The sequence below is a fragment of the Chaetomium tenue genome (genome assembly GCF_020726465.1).
Source record: "Chaetomium tenue strain MPI-SDFR-AT-0079 chromosome Unknown F5144scaffold_2, whole genome shotgun sequence".
NCBI lineage: Eukaryota > Fungi > Ascomycota > Sordariomycetes > Sordariales > Chaetomiaceae > Chaetomium > Chaetomium tenue.
In genome coordinates this window covers 3,925,708-3,942,513 of record NW_027117330.1, presented here as the reverse complement: position 1 = coordinate 3,942,513, position 16,806 = coordinate 3,925,708, and the positions used below count along the sequence as shown (strand labels likewise).

General features: G+C 57.9%; 5 protein-coding genes across 5 annotated transcripts; 2 read left to right on the top strand and 3 right to left on the bottom strand.

Annotated features, from left to right (window-relative positions):
* The first annotated feature begins 202 nt into the window (after positions 1-202).
* F5144DRAFT_563617 (uncharacterized protein) lies at positions 203-2,153 on the top strand. The gene is made up of 4 exons (XM_066788384.1): positions 203-299; positions 393-579; positions 845-893; positions 953-2,153. The coding sequence occupies exons 1-4, from the start codon at positions 270-272 to the stop codon at positions 1,920-1,922; spliced, it is 1,236 nt and encodes a 411-aa protein (XP_066647002.1). The 5' UTR covers positions 203-269; the 3' UTR covers positions 1,923-2,153.
* On the bottom strand, positions 2,107-4,773 carry F5144DRAFT_627466 (uncharacterized protein). The gene is made up of 2 exons (XM_066792292.1): positions 4,363-4,773; positions 2,107-4,309 (listed from the first exon to the last, which is right to left on the bottom strand). Exons 1-2 carry the CDS (start codon positions 4,646-4,648, stop codon positions 2,337-2,339), a joined length of 2,259 nt encoding a protein of 752 aa, XP_066647001.1. The 5' UTR covers positions 4,649-4,773; the 3' UTR covers positions 2,107-2,336.
* Positions 4,774-4,880: 107 nt separating this feature from the next.
* On the bottom strand, positions 4,881-6,318 carry F5144DRAFT_133821 (uncharacterized protein). Its single transcript, XM_066782321.1, has 3 exons — positions 5,932-6,318; positions 5,298-5,854; positions 4,881-5,235 (listed from the first exon to the last, which is right to left on the bottom strand). The coding sequence occupies exons 1-2, from the start codon at positions 6,137-6,139 to the stop codon at positions 5,298-5,300; spliced, it is 765 nt and encodes a 254-aa protein (XP_066647000.1). The 5' UTR covers positions 6,140-6,318; the 3' UTR covers positions 4,881-5,235.
* Positions 6,319-9,490: 3,172 nt separating this feature from the next.
* F5144DRAFT_527894 (CASP C terminal-domain-containing protein) lies at positions 9,491-12,111 on the bottom strand. Its single transcript, XM_066786867.1, has 3 exons — positions 11,827-12,111; positions 11,603-11,770; positions 9,491-11,548 (listed from the first exon to the last, which is right to left on the bottom strand). The coding sequence occupies exons 1-3, from the start codon at positions 11,939-11,941 to the stop codon at positions 9,636-9,638; spliced, it is 2,196 nt and encodes a 731-aa protein (XP_066646999.1). The 5' UTR covers positions 11,942-12,111; the 3' UTR covers positions 9,491-9,635.
* A 122-nt stretch (positions 12,112-12,233) lies between these two features.
* On the top strand, positions 12,234-16,272 carry F5144DRAFT_527890 (uncharacterized protein; the record flags this gene model as incomplete). Its single annotated transcript, XM_066786866.1, has 3 exons — positions 12,234-12,549; positions 12,621-13,045; positions 13,096-16,272. The coding sequence occupies exons 1-3, from the start codon at positions 12,405-12,407 to the stop codon at positions 16,270-16,272; spliced, it is 3,747 nt and encodes a 1,248-aa protein (XP_066646998.1). The 5' UTR covers positions 12,234-12,404.
* Positions 16,273-16,806: the final 534 nt, after the last annotated feature.

The window sequence follows — 16,806 nt, the reverse complement described above, 5'->3', positions numbered from 1 at the left end:
GAGATCGTTGCCCCGTGGGTTTGGCGGGCTGCGGCTCTCGGCGGAACAATTTCGCATCAATTTTTCCAGACACGGAGCTCGAGCCCGGACCAGATTGCGGCCTGCTCCCCCACCTTAGCGCCCACCAGTCAGGACGCGTGAAGCTGGACCCCACCTGAACTACCCCGCCACATAAATTTTCTGTGAATCCCCTTTTCACTCATCGACAGCTTTCTTTGCCCGTCTCCCTTCCCCTCGACCATCAGCCTCCTGTCAACTCACAAGCAAAGATGGCGTTCGGACAGCTCTACACCTACGCGGTATGTTATGCGATTCTCCAGGATGGCGCTAAATATTTAATTGACGCCGTTTTTTATTTGCGCGCGCGTTGCTGACCTCTCTTCGCGACACAGGGCAACCCCCGCTCGACGGGCATTCGCGCCGTCGCGAAGGCGAACAACCTCGAGCTTGAGGAGGTTGACACCGACACCACCCAGCCGAGCGCCGAGTTCCTCAAGCTCAACCCCCTTCACAAGGTTCCGACCTTCGTTGGCGCTGATGGCTTCGTGCTCACCGAGTGCATCGCCATCGCTGTCTACGGTATGTGGCATCTTTATTTTCTGCGCTGCTCTGCGCTGCTCTGCGTTGGGCTGGCCCCTCTGCCCCGCTCCCCCCACGGTGGCGGCATCTTGGTTGCCCAGGTGCCCCGCCTTCGACAATGATGACCGAGACATTCTCAATAACAGTTATCCCTATCTGAAAACCACGGTGTTGACTTAGTTCTAACTTCTGATTGTCCTTTTTTACCCCACTTGGATTGTTACCGCATGCACATTTCTTGACCAACATGCTGACAATCATCCAGTCACCTCCCAGAACGAGAAGACCACCCTCCTCGGCAAGACCAAGCAGGAGTAAGTGCAACGTAACGCTTACCGGTTCTGAGCGCGCAGGCCGCTAATAACCCTGGTAGCTATGCTTCGATCCTGAGGTGGATGTCGTACTTCAACAGCGAGGTACTGCCCAAGCTCGGCGGTTGGTTTCGCCCTCTCCTGGGCAAGGACCCCTACAACAAGAAGGCTGTCGAGGAGTCGCAGAAGGCTGCCCTCGCGGTCATCTCTGTTGTCGAGGCCCACCTCCGTGACAACACCTACCTGGTGGGTGAGCGCATCACGCTGGCTGATGTCTTCGCCGCCGGCCTGATCTCGCGTGGCTTCGAGTACTTCTTCGACAAGGAGTGGCGCCAGCAGAACCCCAACGTCTCGCGTTGGTACGAGACGGTCTACAAGCAGCCCATCTACTCGGCTGTTGTTCCCGAGCTTTCTCTTCTCGATACCCCCAAGTTGACCAACGTCGCCCCCAAGAAGCCTGAGCAAGCTAAGCCGGCCAAGCAGGCCCCCAAGCCGGCTGCCGCGGCCAAGCCCCAGGATGAGGAGCCGCCGGCCGAGGCCCCCAAGCCCAAGCACCCCCTTGAGCTTCTCCCCAAGGCTTCCCTTCCCCTTGACGAGTGGAAGCGCCAGTACTCTAACAACGAGACCCCTGATGCCATGAAGTGGTTCTGGGAGAACGTCAACTTCGAGGAGTACTCTATCTGGAAGTGTGTCTACAGGTACAACGATGAGCTCACCCTGACGTTCATGTCGAGCAACCTCATCGGCGGCTTCAACACCCGCCTTGAGGCTTCTCGTAAGTACGTCTTCGGCTGCGCGTCGGTGTACGGTGTCAACAATGACTCCGTCATTGAGGGTGCCTTTGTCATCCGTGGCCAGGAGTTTGAGCCCGTCTTTGACGTCGCTCCCGATTATGAGAGCTACGAGTTCACCAAGCTCGACCCTACCAAGCCCGAGGACCGGGAGTTCGTTGAGCTCCAGTGGACTTGGGAGAAGCCGGTCGTTGTCAACGGCAAGGAGTACCCCCATGCCGCCGGCAAGGTCTTCAAATAAATCAAAAAAAGCGAAGCGCATGACAGGCCAGACGTGGCGGGTGTGCTAGACTATGGGACATGACTGATGAACGGGAATGGACAGGGAATCGGAAGGGATCAGGGCCCACTGGGTGGTTCATTGTGCTTTGATATCACCAGTAGTCAAGTCGAGCATGACTCGATGAAATAGACACTAGCTACCGCGTCCGCGGGCTTGCTCAATGAGAATCAATGATCATGACAAAAAAAAGTGTGCAAAGTGCTTCGAGACATGTATTTTCGTTTCTCTAACTTTCAATGGATATCTACAAAATTTCGAACAGTTGGGGTGTGACATTCGGTCATATAACAACACGGGTTTCTTCCCTCCCTCCAAAATAGCGACGGCCTTCTCCCGTCGCCGCCTAAGCTACAAACAAAAAAGACCTCCCCTTCAAGCCGACGGCGGAGTTGACGCCCGAGACGACGCCCGAGAGGATCCCCGAAACGACCCCCGCGCGGCCATCCCAGGCGGCGACTGACTGCGCTCCATGCTGAACGGCTTGTTCTTAGGCGACTGACCTCGCTCCTTGCTGGACGGCTTGTTCTTAGGCGACTGGTCCCGCTCCCTGGTGGACGCCTTGTACTCCATGCTGAGCGGATGGTCCCTATCTGGAATCTGCTCCGTAGTGAACGGCTTCTCCCTGATGTAGGTACTGATGTCGTTCTCAGACGACAAGGCCTCGAGGTACCTCTGCACGTACGCCAGGACCCTCCCGGGCTTCTCGTCCCGGTTGCCCGCGAACTCGGGCAGCGTCACGGCGTTGTACGGCTCGCTGCGCGACTTCTCGGCCGTGTCGTCGATCAGCACCGTGTTGGCCTGGTTCCACGCCCCGCCGTCCAGGAGCTCGGTATCGTCGGGGACGGTGTCCAGGCCCTCGAGGAGGTTGGCGTCGGAACCGGGGCTGGCGAAGGAGCGCGTGCGCGGCGGCCGCGGGTACGAGGCCGCCACGGTTGGGTCGCTCCAGAGGCGTGTTAGGCGCTTGTAGCACATGGTGCGGCGGTCGTAGTCCTCGGCGGTCAGGCCGAAGCGGTCGCGGCCCCAGACGGCGACGACGCGGGCGAGGTACTCCGGGGAGAGCAGCTGGGCGCACATGCGGCGCACGTTCTCCGGGCGCGCCGACGACCAGATGACCACGTAGTACTTGTCGATGCAGCTCTTCAGGAAGGTGCGCGCTAGCTGCCGCTCGACGAAGGTCGTGGCCTGCCGCTTGTTGGGGCGGTAGAGCAGCGTGCCGTTGAGGTCGATCACCACGAGCATGGGTTTGGGGGCGGCTAGGCGGTAGGGCATGAAGGAGGCGCGCTGGAGGTATTCGTCGGTCGGGTCGGGGACGCCGCCCGACGCGAGCGAGGGGTCCGTGATGGGGTCGCGGCGGCCCAGGCCGATGGCTTGGAGTTCCGCGGCGATCGGGGGGATATATTGAGGATAGTGCTTTTGTTTTACTTTGTTTTTCTTCGTGCCGCTCCAAGAGATAGTCGGCATGTCACTTCTTTTTATCCTCGAGCCGTTCCAAGAGATACCCGGGGTGTTCCGCTGCGCCGGTCTGGTAGGACGAAAAGGGCCCGTGGCGGGGCTGTCCATGGGGAAGGGAAGAGGGGCGTTCTCGGGGGGAAAAACCCAGTCAGGAGGAGTGGCTCGCTGGGGTCTTGGGGATCTTGGATTCCGCTGCCGTTCGTTGCGGCGCGAGCGTTGGCGCTTACGGCCGCCTGAGGCACCGTCACCACCTTGCTGGTTCTGTGGGTTGGGTTGGGGAGCAGCAAGCTGAGGTAACGGGCGATAAAAGTCCCCTTCGCCCTGGCGCCGACCATAGTCCTGTTGGCGAGGCTGACTAGTCTGGAAAGGGTTCCAGGAGGTTGGTTGACTGGCCTGTGCCTGGCTGTGGCCTCTGCCATCGTTGTGTGAAGGGGGTTGGTTGCCTTGAGGAAGATAGCGCTGGTCCCCTACGCGGCCGAAGGGCATATGGCTCTGATCTCTACCATTGTTTTGTTGGTGCGTAGCTTGAAATAATGGCCCAGGGAGCCCTGGCAGACCGAATGCCCCATAGCCGCCCCAGCCTCTACCACCGTTTTGTTGCTGCGGCTGGCCTGGTTGGGGAAAGGGGTTCTGTAGTGCCGGCTGGGTCCACCCGGGGTTGAAATTCGGAGGCATGCTGAACGGCATGCCGAATGGGTTCGGACCATTAGGCGGCGGCGGGATATATTCTCCCTGGCCGCGTTGGCGCCAGTCCCATGGTTGATTTTGGTCCATTTGTGTCGATTGTAGGGAGGGCGAGGCCTGTTCGACGAATGATGATGATCTGGTTGGGTTCTGTTTAGGCTCACGAGATCTACATGAGAAACCCCGGTGCTCAGATGGCGGCGCAGAGACTGATCGTTGGTTAGCGAGCAGAGGGGTAAATAAAGACAATTTCAAAACGTACAATCTTGTGGTGCCTGACACCGATGTGGTTTTGATTGTGTTTTTTGAACGCGCCGGTTATCGGCACTCGATGCTGGTCTCACGTTTGAGACGGGAAGATGATCGGAATGGTCAGAGGCAGCGAGATGCGCCGAGTACTGTCGTGGTCGAAGTATATATTGTTGTGATTTGACGTCAAGAAATGTCGCTGGCGAACCAAAAGCCCTCGCTGGTGAATTCCGGCATGAAGGATGAAATGGAAATCTCAGTGAGAAGAGATGTGAGATAGCGGGTCGCCCTTTCCTCATGGCAAGAAATTCTTGCGAGGCTAAGAAAAGTAAAGTAATCCTGTAATGTGCCTAACCAACCACAGTTCGACTTAAATCCTACACGTCGCTTTCTGTTGCTGCGATTCGGCTGGATTTTATTTCATACTTCTGTTGTGTCAATTAAGTTGACCACAGGGGTCAAAATCAAATGGGTATTTTTTCCCACGTGATGTTTCACTCCTCCCTCTCCTAACCCTGACACTCACTTTAATTTTCCCACCTTTGGGAAGGTCCATCAATCCGTTTCGACAACCATTGTCACGGTCTAGAACGTAGGCTTCGAGTTTATGTGTTATTTTATTTGATTCGGCAATATGTGCATGATGTAGTAAGTGCGCGCCTCCCCGACCTGAGGTTGAATGTCACCTCTGGTTTCCTTTGCTCCTGGCAAACACACTCACCCTCGAAAGAAGAGAAGCGCTACATTAAAGAAGTTGAAACCTCCAGGATAATACCCCTAAAACCGGAACTCCCTACACAATGCAATAATGACAGAGACCCTCCCAATATACAACCTTTTCGAAATGATCATTTTCCTCTCCGCTTACTTGGCGTAAAACCAGTATCTGTCATCTCATTAGCACCATGTCTTCCCGGACCACAAGAAACAAATAGCAAGGGGAGGAACTCACTGCGTCGAATACTGCACCTCGAACGCATTCGGCAAGCCATTGCACGTCGCCGGCGCGCTGCCGCCGACGGTCTCGACGCGGAAGACCTCCTGCAGGCCGCCGGTGGCGCCTTGCTTGGCGATGAGCTTGAGCCAGGCGACGGCGCCCTCGCCCTGCAGGCCCTTGGGGGCGTCGGTCGGCGCGTCGGCGCTCGCGTTCTTGCCGCAGGGGAGTTCGCCCAGCTGCAGCGCCGGGGTGACGTCCAGCTTGAAGAGCGCCGTGGTCGCGTCGGTGAAGAAGTGCACGCCGCTGAGCCCGATGTTGGACGGCGCCAGCTGCTCGCTCCCGGCGCTCTGCCCGACCTCGAAGTGCAGCGCCGCCCGCGTCAGCGTGTTGGCTAGCTGCGGGCTGGTCGCTACCAGGCAGGAGGCGTTGAAGAGGGTTGCAAGCGCGCCTGCGGCCTTGGGCGCCTCGCTGGGCTCGGCTGGGTTGCAGGTGTAGTTCTGTGTCCCGCGGCCGATGGCGATGTGCCGGAGGTGGAGGTCTGGGGATGGTGATGGGAGGCCAGCGGCGCCTAACGGGGGTTGTTGTTAGTATCAGGGGTTAGGTCCGTGGGGGTGATGGGGGTCAAGAGGTGGTTTGCTTGCTTACCGGCTGGGAGTGAGACTTTGGAGAGATCGCAGACTGGTGGGCTGTTGAGTAACCGGCTGTCTTGCACCTTGGAGGCGAGCATGTTGAAATATTCGGAGACGGTGCGGATGTTGTCGGGGATGCTGGCACCCGCGTCGATCTTGGGATACGTAGGGGCAGCCCAGACGGAGGCGGCTAGCGCCGATACGAAGAGGAGTGAGGCATGCATGGTCGGGGTTGTGTATATGTTGGTCGAGTGGCCGGCAGTCAGGTCGATCACAGATCGAGGGAGGGGTATCACGAAATGAGCAAGGAAACCCAGACCGAAGAGCAGAAGACACAAAAGACTAATAGAAAATAAAAGGAAAGAGGAGGCTTATCCGGGAGGGATGTATATATGGAGGGTAGAGGTGAGACAGAGGATGAGCATCATGACTTCGACGGGCTTTGAGGGAGGTTGGATGGCTATTATACAACACTCCGGACATGGCGGCACAAGGCTAGGTCTCCAGCCGCCCCGACAGCACCGCGGGTCGCACTCGTCCCGCCAGGTCCCGCGCTCCCACGGCCGAGAATCCATAGACTCGCTAGTCCGGCGGGCAGCCGCCGAACGAACAGCAAACGGCGGCGGGACGAGGGTCTTGTCGCTGGATGCTGCCATCTGACTGGCTGTTGAATTCATTGGAGGGGTTGGTTGACCCCTGCCTATCTGACCCCTGGCAAGCGCCGTTCCACCACCTGCTTTTAGGTCTCATCAGCACACCCCTCCCCTCGAGGGGGGTGTCCTCTCAAAGACGCGACGAATGGATGGAGTAGAATCTTCCCAAAACCCAAGTCCATGTCTCGATGTGGTAGGACGAATCTAAGAAATGTTGTCAATATTCCTAGTAGTCGGTTATTTGCTTATTACGTTTCCTCGGAGGATTGAGCCCGAAATTGAGTGGACATGCATGTGATCGTTCCCGAGCTCAGGTTTGGTTAACTATCAACAGGCAAGCAATTGTGACCACTAAGATGTAGATGTGATATGTCCATACCTCTCTGTAAGAGTACTAACAAACCATAGCCTCCCCCAGCCTTCTCTCTTCTCCAATCTAGTGTAGCGTGCTTCCTGCGCCGCTCAAAAGATTCGCAACGCCGTTAGATCGTCGATCTCCCGATCACTGGAACATCTCACGAGGACCCCCAACCATGGTGATGAACTTGACAGTGACGATCAATTGGAAATCGCCTGCACGGAAGGGTGTGAGATTATCACCATTGACTTTGGTCCAGAACGGAATCTGGAGAAATTGGGCTAATTTCCCCTCTTCGACTGAATTTAGCCCACAAAATTCTACAGTTCCATTGGCCAGTGCTATTTTTGCCCACAATGTTTGCCGCGCCCAACCTCACCAACCCTGCAACCTTAGCCGCCCGCAGTCCCGGCTTGGGTTCGCTTCCATCAACCTTCATCGTCGGGACGTCGCTTCTCCAGATTAACGACCACATCTTTTCGTTGCCAAGCGGCTTTTTTTGCTCGCAACTGCGATCTGCCTAGATCCCCGATCGCTTCATGCACCTCTTTGCGTGTCCCGTACTCCGCTGCGCCGTGTCGGTTGGGGAATTAAGTTTCTAGCTTGATTCTCACGCTACTTCCCTGGGAGTATTTAAAAGTAGTTGCCCGCAGCGGAATTGTTCACATCCGCTTCTTTTCCTGGCATCTTCCATATTGGGGGGTTTTCAACCCCACAGCTCTTTGGCTCATCCAGCCTATCAGACATTGATAGAAGGTGAGGTTCAACCCGCGGCCGGAACAATATGCGTGTCGTCAGAGGTCGCGTCTCAGGCCCGTAGGTCGCGAACAATGGCTAGCCGCGGACAAGCAAAAGCTTGGCCTCGGAACAATCCACATGCCCACTTCCATCCAACCCTCCTCCAAAGTCCAAAACAACTTCCATCCACCAACCCCATCCAAGGGATGCCTCCCACCGGCCATGTGGCAACCCTACCGGTTAGCGAGCCAAATATTGTCCGCAGAATAAACGCTGGCCACTTGCTGCGGCCTGGTTTCTGCGTGCCCCTCCCGCCCTCGCGTCCGGTGCCGGTTCCGGTTCCACACCCACATGTCTTGCGGGCGCCTGGGGCGGCAAGACCTGCCGTTGCGGCCTCTTCAAATCATCTCGGTTCGCTTGTGTACATGTCAACATGCCCAGCGGGCCAAGACGCCAGAAGCAACCCATCAGCTTCTAGATGAGGTGCTTGGTACGGACCTATCGGAAATGTCTCTTTGGTTTCTGATTTTGCCATGCCTCGGCCTTCACGGTCGGCGCCTGTCTGTAACTCATGACGAATACGCTGTCGTCATCCAGCGGCTGCGTACATTCCTTCATTGAGAAGGTGACCGGGAAAGTTCCCTGGCTGCCCCGCAGTGAGTGGCTAGGCGCATTTACCCATCCGACATCTGCAAGATATGGCGATCCATTCACCTCACCCCATCTCCTTGCTTCCATCCCTCCCCTTCAACCCCTCACAAAGCCCCCTCGTCACCTCGCGCTGCCGACCCCGATATACTCCATACGGACTACCATCCCCCGTTCTCTCAATAATACCCTCCACCAGCCCCATCAACCACCTACCCTCCTTCCTCTTCCCCTGTCTCCGGCCAAACAACTCCAGCAACCATTACCCTCGTTCCCACCGTCCCCTCGCGTTCAGCGCCTACAGCACTCTTCTTCGGTCTCCCATCCAGCCAATCCCTCACGGCCTTGTCCCCTCGGTTGACCTCGTCATACCGCCCTGTCTGCAGTAACACCCTAGCCCGTGCTGCCTGCCCCCGACGGTGAACCACATCCCAGTCCCATCCCCACGCGGAGAAATCTGCCTCGTAAATGAACTACCCAGACCTGGTGGCGGGTAGGCCTCGGTTGGCTTTTAGCGGTGGAGGAAGCGGTGGGTAAGGACCGTGAAAGGAGGATTGGGTTTATGGTTACGACGTGCGATGAGTGATTGTGGTTGGTGTGGCGGCACGGGGGTTGATGAAGGTCCTCAACGACGTGATCTATAGTTGTTATTCGCAGAGGCCGTCCGGATGTACTTAGAAGCAATGTTGATCTGGACGACCTATCCTGCCCACGGTAAAATCTTGACATAAGCATTATCTAGATAGGAAACAGGAACTGTCCACCTAATAATGGATTATTGTCGGGAACCCTTCTCACCCAGGCACCGCAACGCCCCGTCTTCTCCAATCCATGAAAACAAAAAAAAGAAGACAGCATCGAACACGCCATCTTCCCCAAGCCAACCCATCAACCACGCCGTGAAAAGACACCACGCGAAGCGGGAACGCAGCAACCACGGCCAGCCGCAGCCAATCCCGGGACTCATCATCTCCGCAGCCGCCCGCCGAGACGGCTGGCCGCCTCCCCCATGACCCCCCATCAACCACAACCGTTCCGCATATTGCAGGACACCAGCGGCCAGAGAGAGTACCCACTCACATGGCTCCCGTACCATACCATACAAAATACCTTATACACATATCTAAGCACATGTACACACACCGCAAATAGCCATCGCAAAAGCTGCGCGTCATCCACCCATACAAGTCATATGCAGATGCAATCCCCCGAAAATTCCATCCACCACCACCACCACCACCATCCTGGTCTACCAAATGAGCACCACCTCAACCCCCCTCTCATCCGCCCATCTACATCCACCCATCCACCCCCACCCCCTCTCTAATCAACCTCGGGCGCATGCGCCGCCATAGCCGCCGCGGCCCCCCCCGCCTGGGCATAGCGATCCGCGTCGCCCGCGCCCACCCAGAACAAGTTCCCAAACACCAGCAGATGCAGGGCCAGGCAGTACAGCGCAAACAAGTTACGGCTGGTGCGCGACGCAAGAACCATGCGCGTGACCGAGTAGACGACGCGCTCGGGCAGGCTCATGCGCTTGTAGGCGCGGGCGGACTCGCGGCCGCGGAACTGCGCGAAGGGGGAGAGGTTGGATTCGTACGCTTTGCGGTAGCGGTCGAGGCCGAGGGGGGCGGGCCCGCCGCCGGGGCTGGGGAGGGCGGGGGAGGTGATGGAGACGGAGGTGGGGTTGGGGTTGGCGGTGAAGGCGGAGGAGGAGGAGGTCGTGGCCGTGCCGCTGCCGGCGGTGGTGGTGCGGTTGTAGGTGGATACGTAGCGGGTTTTTTCGTAGAGGTTGAGGTTGTCGCGCTGGAGGGCGGCGATTTCCTGCCGGAGCTGGGAGACGGTGCGGTGGTTCTCGGAGAGTTCTTGCTCGAGCTGCGTGTTGCGCTTCTTGAAGCGGTCGCGCTGGGCCGTGATCATGGGCAAGATGCCGGAGCCGCCGCCCATGGGTGGCCGGTCGTCGGGCGAGTCGCGCGGGTTGAAGCCGCTGATGATGGACGAGGTTGGTGATGTTCGTCCTCCCTTGCGGCCCGGCGCGATGGAGGGTGCGTAGCGGCTTACGTAGGTGCCTGCGACGGAGGCGCCCGAGGGGAAGGCATTGGGTGCCTCGGCTTGGACGGTGGAGAGCTCGTTCTCGAGCTTTTCGTTGAGGTTTTGTGATTTCTCGAGCTCGGCGTTGGTCCGCGACAGCTCCTCCTGCAGATTCTGCAACCTGCTTTGCAGATCCTGATGCGACACCCGCAGAATGGTGAGTTCGTCGCTCAACTTTTTGTTTCGGGCCAGAAGCAGCTGTTCGAGTGTGTCTCCCTTGCCCGAGGCTGCAGCGCCGTTTTCGTCCCCGCCGATATCCCGCGTTTCGTCGTCATCGCCCGTTGAGAACTCGATGCTCTTGAGAACTTCCAGCTCTTGTTTGACCTCGTCGTAGTCGCCCCATTTCTGCACCTTCGCCTTAAGACCGTCCCGCTCGTCCTTCAACATTCCGACCTCCCTTTCAAGGCCCCGGAGTTTGACGCTTAGATCCCTCTTTAGGCCCTCCTTTTCCACTCGTGCCGCATCAAGCTTTCGGATGAGAGACGAGTTCTCCGACCTCACCCGCAGGTAGCCGGGCTCGTCTTCCAGGTTGACCGAGGCCTGGGTTGGGACCTGTGACTTGGACTGTGCCAGCTCTAGACGCAACTGCTCGTTGCGAGCTTCAACCTCGGCAAGCCGTGTGCTCGTCCGTTCCAAGTCGGAATGTACCATCTCCAGCTCGGCGCTCGTGACGTGCCCTCGGCCCTCGTCGGCATCGTCGGATTTCCCTAGCCGTTGGTTGACCTCGTAGCTAGCCTTGATTTCGTTCAGCAGGCGGTCCTGATTCTCGATCTTGTCCTCCAGCGCCTTCTCCTTTGCCGACCAATTGTCCTGCTTCTCCTCTACCACGGCGGTCCATGATTCCTCGGCTTCCTTGACCTTGCTCTCCAGATTCGCCTCGAGCTTCTTCCTCGCATCGCGTTCCGTCTGAAGTCGGGCTTCTGTATCGTCGAGCTGGGTCGTCAGCCGGGAAACACTGTCCTGCAAGTGTTGGTTCTCCTGGGTGAGCTTCGGTAGTGTGTCCTCCGAGACGAGTATTGAATCGACGGAGGCCTCGAGTAGCGGGTATGGGTCCGGCGCGTCGGATAGCGATGTGTATGTGTGTAGAAAGGCCGAGTTAACGGACTTGGAGCTGGTCGTTAGGAGATCGATGAAGGTTTGGTAGGCTGTATCGTGTCAGTCTCAATAAGGACAGTCGGAGCTCTGGCGAGAGGGCGTACCCTTGAGCAACCCCTTGATTTCGGTAAGCTTGCTTGCATCGTCGAGTTTTCTAAAGTCTTTCGTCTTTTGCGCCAAATCCTTCCTCTGCACGGTCGAGTCCCGCTGGAAGGCCACGATCTCGGAGGCGGTGTTGTCAAGATTGGAAACGAGCGTCGTGAAATCGAGACCTGGATGCGCGTTAGATGCGTGCTTTGAAGGGAAGCGATATAGAATTAAGACGCACTCCTCCATTGCGAAATGGCGTTTTGGAACTTGTTGACGGTGCTGGAGTCGGCTGTTGGTGATGGCGGCGCGGGTGTCCCGAGCCCGGGAGCGTCTGAGCTAGTTCTTTCGGCCATTGCGTCGTGTTGCTCACGCAATCCGCAGAAAGACTACCGTAAACGGTTATGAATCTGGTGTTGTTGTGTGGTTGACATCAACCTTACTGTTGTTTATGGAACGCTGTTCCAGTTGTTGAAGGCCAGCGCGAAGCTGTTACGGTGGCCGAAGGGACAGTGCCAAGGTTGATTGATCCTCGAGATCAACTGCGGTTGGTTGTGGGGCTTCGCCTAGGCACTGGAAGTGGACCGCGGGATGCAGGGGCTTGAACAGCTGCCCTGCGCTGCTCCCCCATGCTAGCTAGCGCCTGGGAGCTTCCCCAGCCTTGCATGACGACGACTTTGAGGTTCCGGGCTCCTGTCCCTCCTTCACCAGACAGCCTCCAAATAACCGCTCCACTCCGCACCCGGTTGATTTCTCCCGGCGCCGTATCCCACGGCGACCCCGCATTCACGGCCGGGCGACAATGGTTCGGGATGCGCCATGGCATCCGACCCGCAGAGGAAGCAGGGCCAGGCAGCACCCCCCGGCGCTCGTCCCTATGCTTTGCGCCCGCTACTCCACGACGTGCCCCTCTCCGCCGACGGCAGCGACGAGGATATCAAGATAAACTGCGTCGATTATTATGGTATGCGCGGGTTGGGTTGTGGTCGAGAATGGGTGGGACGCTTGCTAACTAACTCTTCTCTTCTTTCCCAGACGGCAACCTCTATGTTGGCACCAGTGCCTCCGAGCTCCTACACTTTTTTCGCATCCCTCCCGATCCCAACGACCCCAGCAGCCCTTCTACCTTTATTCTCGCCTCTCGTCTTCCCCCAGTATACTCCGAGCCCGCGGGTGGCATCAATGGCTCACGGCCAGGCGTACAGCAGATCCTCCTTCTGCCGCGCGTAGGCAAGGCCTGTGTCCTGTGCAACTGGACCGTCACCTTCTACTCACTCCCCGAGCTGAGTCCCGTTTTTGGCGCCACCCAGGTCAGGAATTGCAATTGGATAGGCGGCGTGGACTTAAACGAGGGCGGCGATGGCGGCAACGAAAAATCCGCTGGGGTTACCATCCTCTTGTCGCTGAATCGTCGGATACAGGTGGTCAGGATAGGGGAAGAAGATGCGCGTGTGCTTCGGGTATGCTGCCTGGGCTCTTTTTTGGTTAATCTCTCTGACGCGACATCCAGAAAATCGACTTTGCCGGAAGCACGCTCTCGATACGCAGAGACTCGATTGCGTGCGTCGCGGACTCGAGGAGTTATGCCCTGTTAGATGTTGACCGCCAACTCAAAATCCCGCTCATGACCATATCGTCACTCGACAATTCCCAACCAGATGGCGGCTTTGGTCAGACTCAAAACATCGCTAGCGCTCCGGATGGGGGCCTGGCTCGGAGTGCGTCGTCGGCGACTGCGCGTAGCCCTGCCAACTCTCAAGGCCATTCTAGGAGCACAAGCCTGGGAAACTTCATGGGCAGGCGAAGGAATGACGGACGGTCCGGAGATGCAGAGGACCCCGTATTCCAATCTTCTGACGCCCCCTCACCTTCGCGGAGCCCGGGACCAGCAGACAAGCCCTTACCCGCGCCGCCGCGTGACTCTGGGGACTTCTTAACAGCCCAAGCAACACCGCCACCTCGGATAGCAACGCCACCGGTACGGTCAACGCCGTCTCCAAAACCCGGCTCCGTTTTCCTCAAACCGCACATTGTATCACCTACTACAGAAGAGTTCCTCCTTGTCACCGGAACTAGTCCCCTTGAACCAGGAATTGGCATATTCGTAAACCTTGACGGAGACCCGACGCGGCCCACGCTCGAATTCGAAAGGTACCCTCGTGAGATCGCCGTTGACGGGGGCTCGGCCGATCTCTCGTCCTCACTCCCCTCCCCGAGTACGCAGGAGGGGTATATTCTTGCCTCAATGACAAAAGAATTCGAGGACGGCTTACATCACGGCCTGGAGATCCAGCGCTTTGACGTGAACGCCGGTGAAGATGAGCCAGAGAAGTGGTGGTTGGAGGTAGGGGATGACGGAGCCAAAGAACCCACAGCTGGCACCCCGATTGGTATCCGGCCATTACTACAGAAGGAAGATATGGTGTTCGAAAACGTCGTCGAGCGTTTATGTCAGAGGCGGTTTTCGCCCTTCAAGGGGCACCCAGAAACTCCAACCATGTCTCTGAAGAGCAACGATTCTCGGACGGCGCTATCGCTACAGCGCCTCACCCAGGAACAAGCGCTCTTCGACCGGGATCCTGAGTCGGACGATGAGCAGCTACCCCCAGGATGGGAAACGACGAGGAATCAGGAAGGGGAAGAATTTGTGCGACGGCTGGCAAAGACATCGTCACGTCTAGCTGTCTGGGCCGGGGACAACATATGGTGGGCTGTGCGCAATCCATTGCTCACGCAGCTAGATTCTGCGTTAGAGCGAGCAGCTCACCAAAGCTCTCAAACCACAAATGGCTCGGAGACGAGGCAACAACTTCTTGCCCTGCTCAACACCATCAAAGACCGGGAACCGACAACCGAACTTGAATTTATGACACTGGGCTACATCAAACAGAAAGCAAGTGTCATGCTTCTGACAGCATTCTTAAGCTCGCCAGCGCTGCCATTCACGGATGCCGAAACGAGGACAATGGAGGAGAACCTTGTTGGCGGAGATCTGGACGCTCGGGTAGTCTTGTCTCTGATACCTGCCCTTCGGAACGAACTCATCATGAACCGAAGAGGAATATGGATTTATGGTGGTATCAAAAGTGTTGTTGAAAGCTACATTTCAGCCCAAACAGACGGCTTGGACATACAGGGGATCAGCTCATTACCGCCCCACATCCTTCAATTCCTGAGACGCTTCCTTTCTGCCTGGAGAAAGAAAAAGGGATTTGGCAGTATTCCCGACGAGGTGTTCCGGACTGTAGATGCGTCCCTACTATTGGTGCTCTTGGAGCTTGACCAGAACACGCCAATAGGCCAGCCCGGGACCCTCGGTTCGGTACGGAAAGACCTGTACGAGCTTGTGGACCATGGCGTCGACTGCTTCGATAGAGCAGTGGATTTACTCGAAACCTACCGCCGCCTCTTTGTCCTCAGCCGTCTCTACCAGCACCGCAAGATGACAGCAGACGTGCTTGGGACATGGAGACGTGTTATCGAGGGGGAAGAAGACAGGGGCGGCGAGCTAGGTGATGGCGAGCAGCGTTTGCGGAGCTACCTCTCCAACATCAGCAACCAGGCGCTGGTCCAAGAATACGGCCTGTGGCTGGCCAGCCGCAACCCCAAGCTCGGCGTCCAAGTTTTTACCGATGAAAAGGGCAAAGCTCCGAAGTTCGAGCACGCCCAGATCGTCGCCCTCCTCCGGGAAGAGGCCCCAGACGCGGTCAAGTACTACCTCGAACACCTCGTCTTCGGCAAGGGCAACACAGCCTACGTCAACGAGCTCATCACCTACTACCTCGACATCGTCATCACCGACCTGCAGACGTCACCGGCCTCGCGCGATAACATCGCCGCCTCCTACGACACCTACCGCGCCCTCCACCCGCCCAAGCCAACCTACATCCACTTCCTCACCGACAACGCCCCGCCCAACGATGAGGTCTGGCAGAGCCGCTTACGCCTCCTCCAACTCCTCGGCGGCGGCCACGATTACGACGTGAACGCGATCCGCGCCCGCATCGACGATTCACTCGCCGCCCTCCCTCCATCATCACCCCCACCCCACCTCAACGGAACCACCACCGAAACCGACACCCAACCCGCCAAAGAACCACCCACCACCAACGGCATCCCCACCACCACAACAACTACAACACCACCACCCCCCAACCAATTCTTCCTCGTCCCCGAATCCATCATCCTCGCCTCCCGCGCCCGCCACCACGCCCCCGCCCTCCGCCTCCTAGTCCACCGCCTCGGCGACTACGACACGGCCGTATCCTACTGCGTGCGCGGCGCCGCCGCCCTCACCCCGGCCACAGGCACAGGCGCACAACGGCGGCAGCGGCGCGACAGCGGCAGCGACCTGCCGCCGACGTGGGCCGAGCAGACGGCGCTGTTCCGCGCGCTGCTGGGCGAGTTCCTCGCGCTGGACGACCCGCGCGAGCGCCTAGCGCAGACGGGCGCGCTGCTGGAGAGGTTTGGGGGTTGGTTTGATGTGGTGGAGGTGTTGGAGCTGGTGCCCGAGGGGTGGGCGGTGGAGGTGGTCGGGGGGTTTTTGGTGGCGGCGTTGAGGAGGTTGGTCGGGGAGCGCAGGGAGGCGTTGGTGGAGAGGGCGTTGAGTGGGGCGGAGAATGTGAGGGTGGGGTTTGAGTTTGTGGTGAGGGTGGAGGAGGAGGGGGGGAGGGTTGAGGGGGCGTGAGTGAAGGGGTGGAAGGGCGTAACTAGTTGAGGCGTGAGTGAGTGAAGGGGACGGGGGGTGAGGGTGGTCGCGTGTGGGAGGGGTTGGGGAAGATAGGGGTTGATACAGCTTGGGGTTAGGGTTGGGTAATTATTGTTTACATACACCTTCCCACCTGCATCAAGTTGGACGTTGATGTAGTGGTTTGGGTGAATTTAGAATATCATAATCTCTCTCTCGCTCCGCTGTTGTTCGCGGTTCTCGACAAGGAGTGATGAGTTTGGTTGTCAACGCCAAAAACGGAACCGTGTTCCGTTCACACAATCCGTCTCGTTGGTTGACCGTCAAGCCCTTGCTGCTGATCGCTGGTTTTTGGGTTCCCTGCTGACACAGTCCCAGGGCGAAACTGGTTCTACACAGTACCCCTCTGTCTGTTCCAGCTGCCGGATACCACGGAGATATTTTTTCGGTTGACGGTACCCGAAGGTTCAGGGGCACACCGTAATCGACGCGGTGCGCTCACCGGTGAATCTGTCCTGCTGGGTCGACACATTG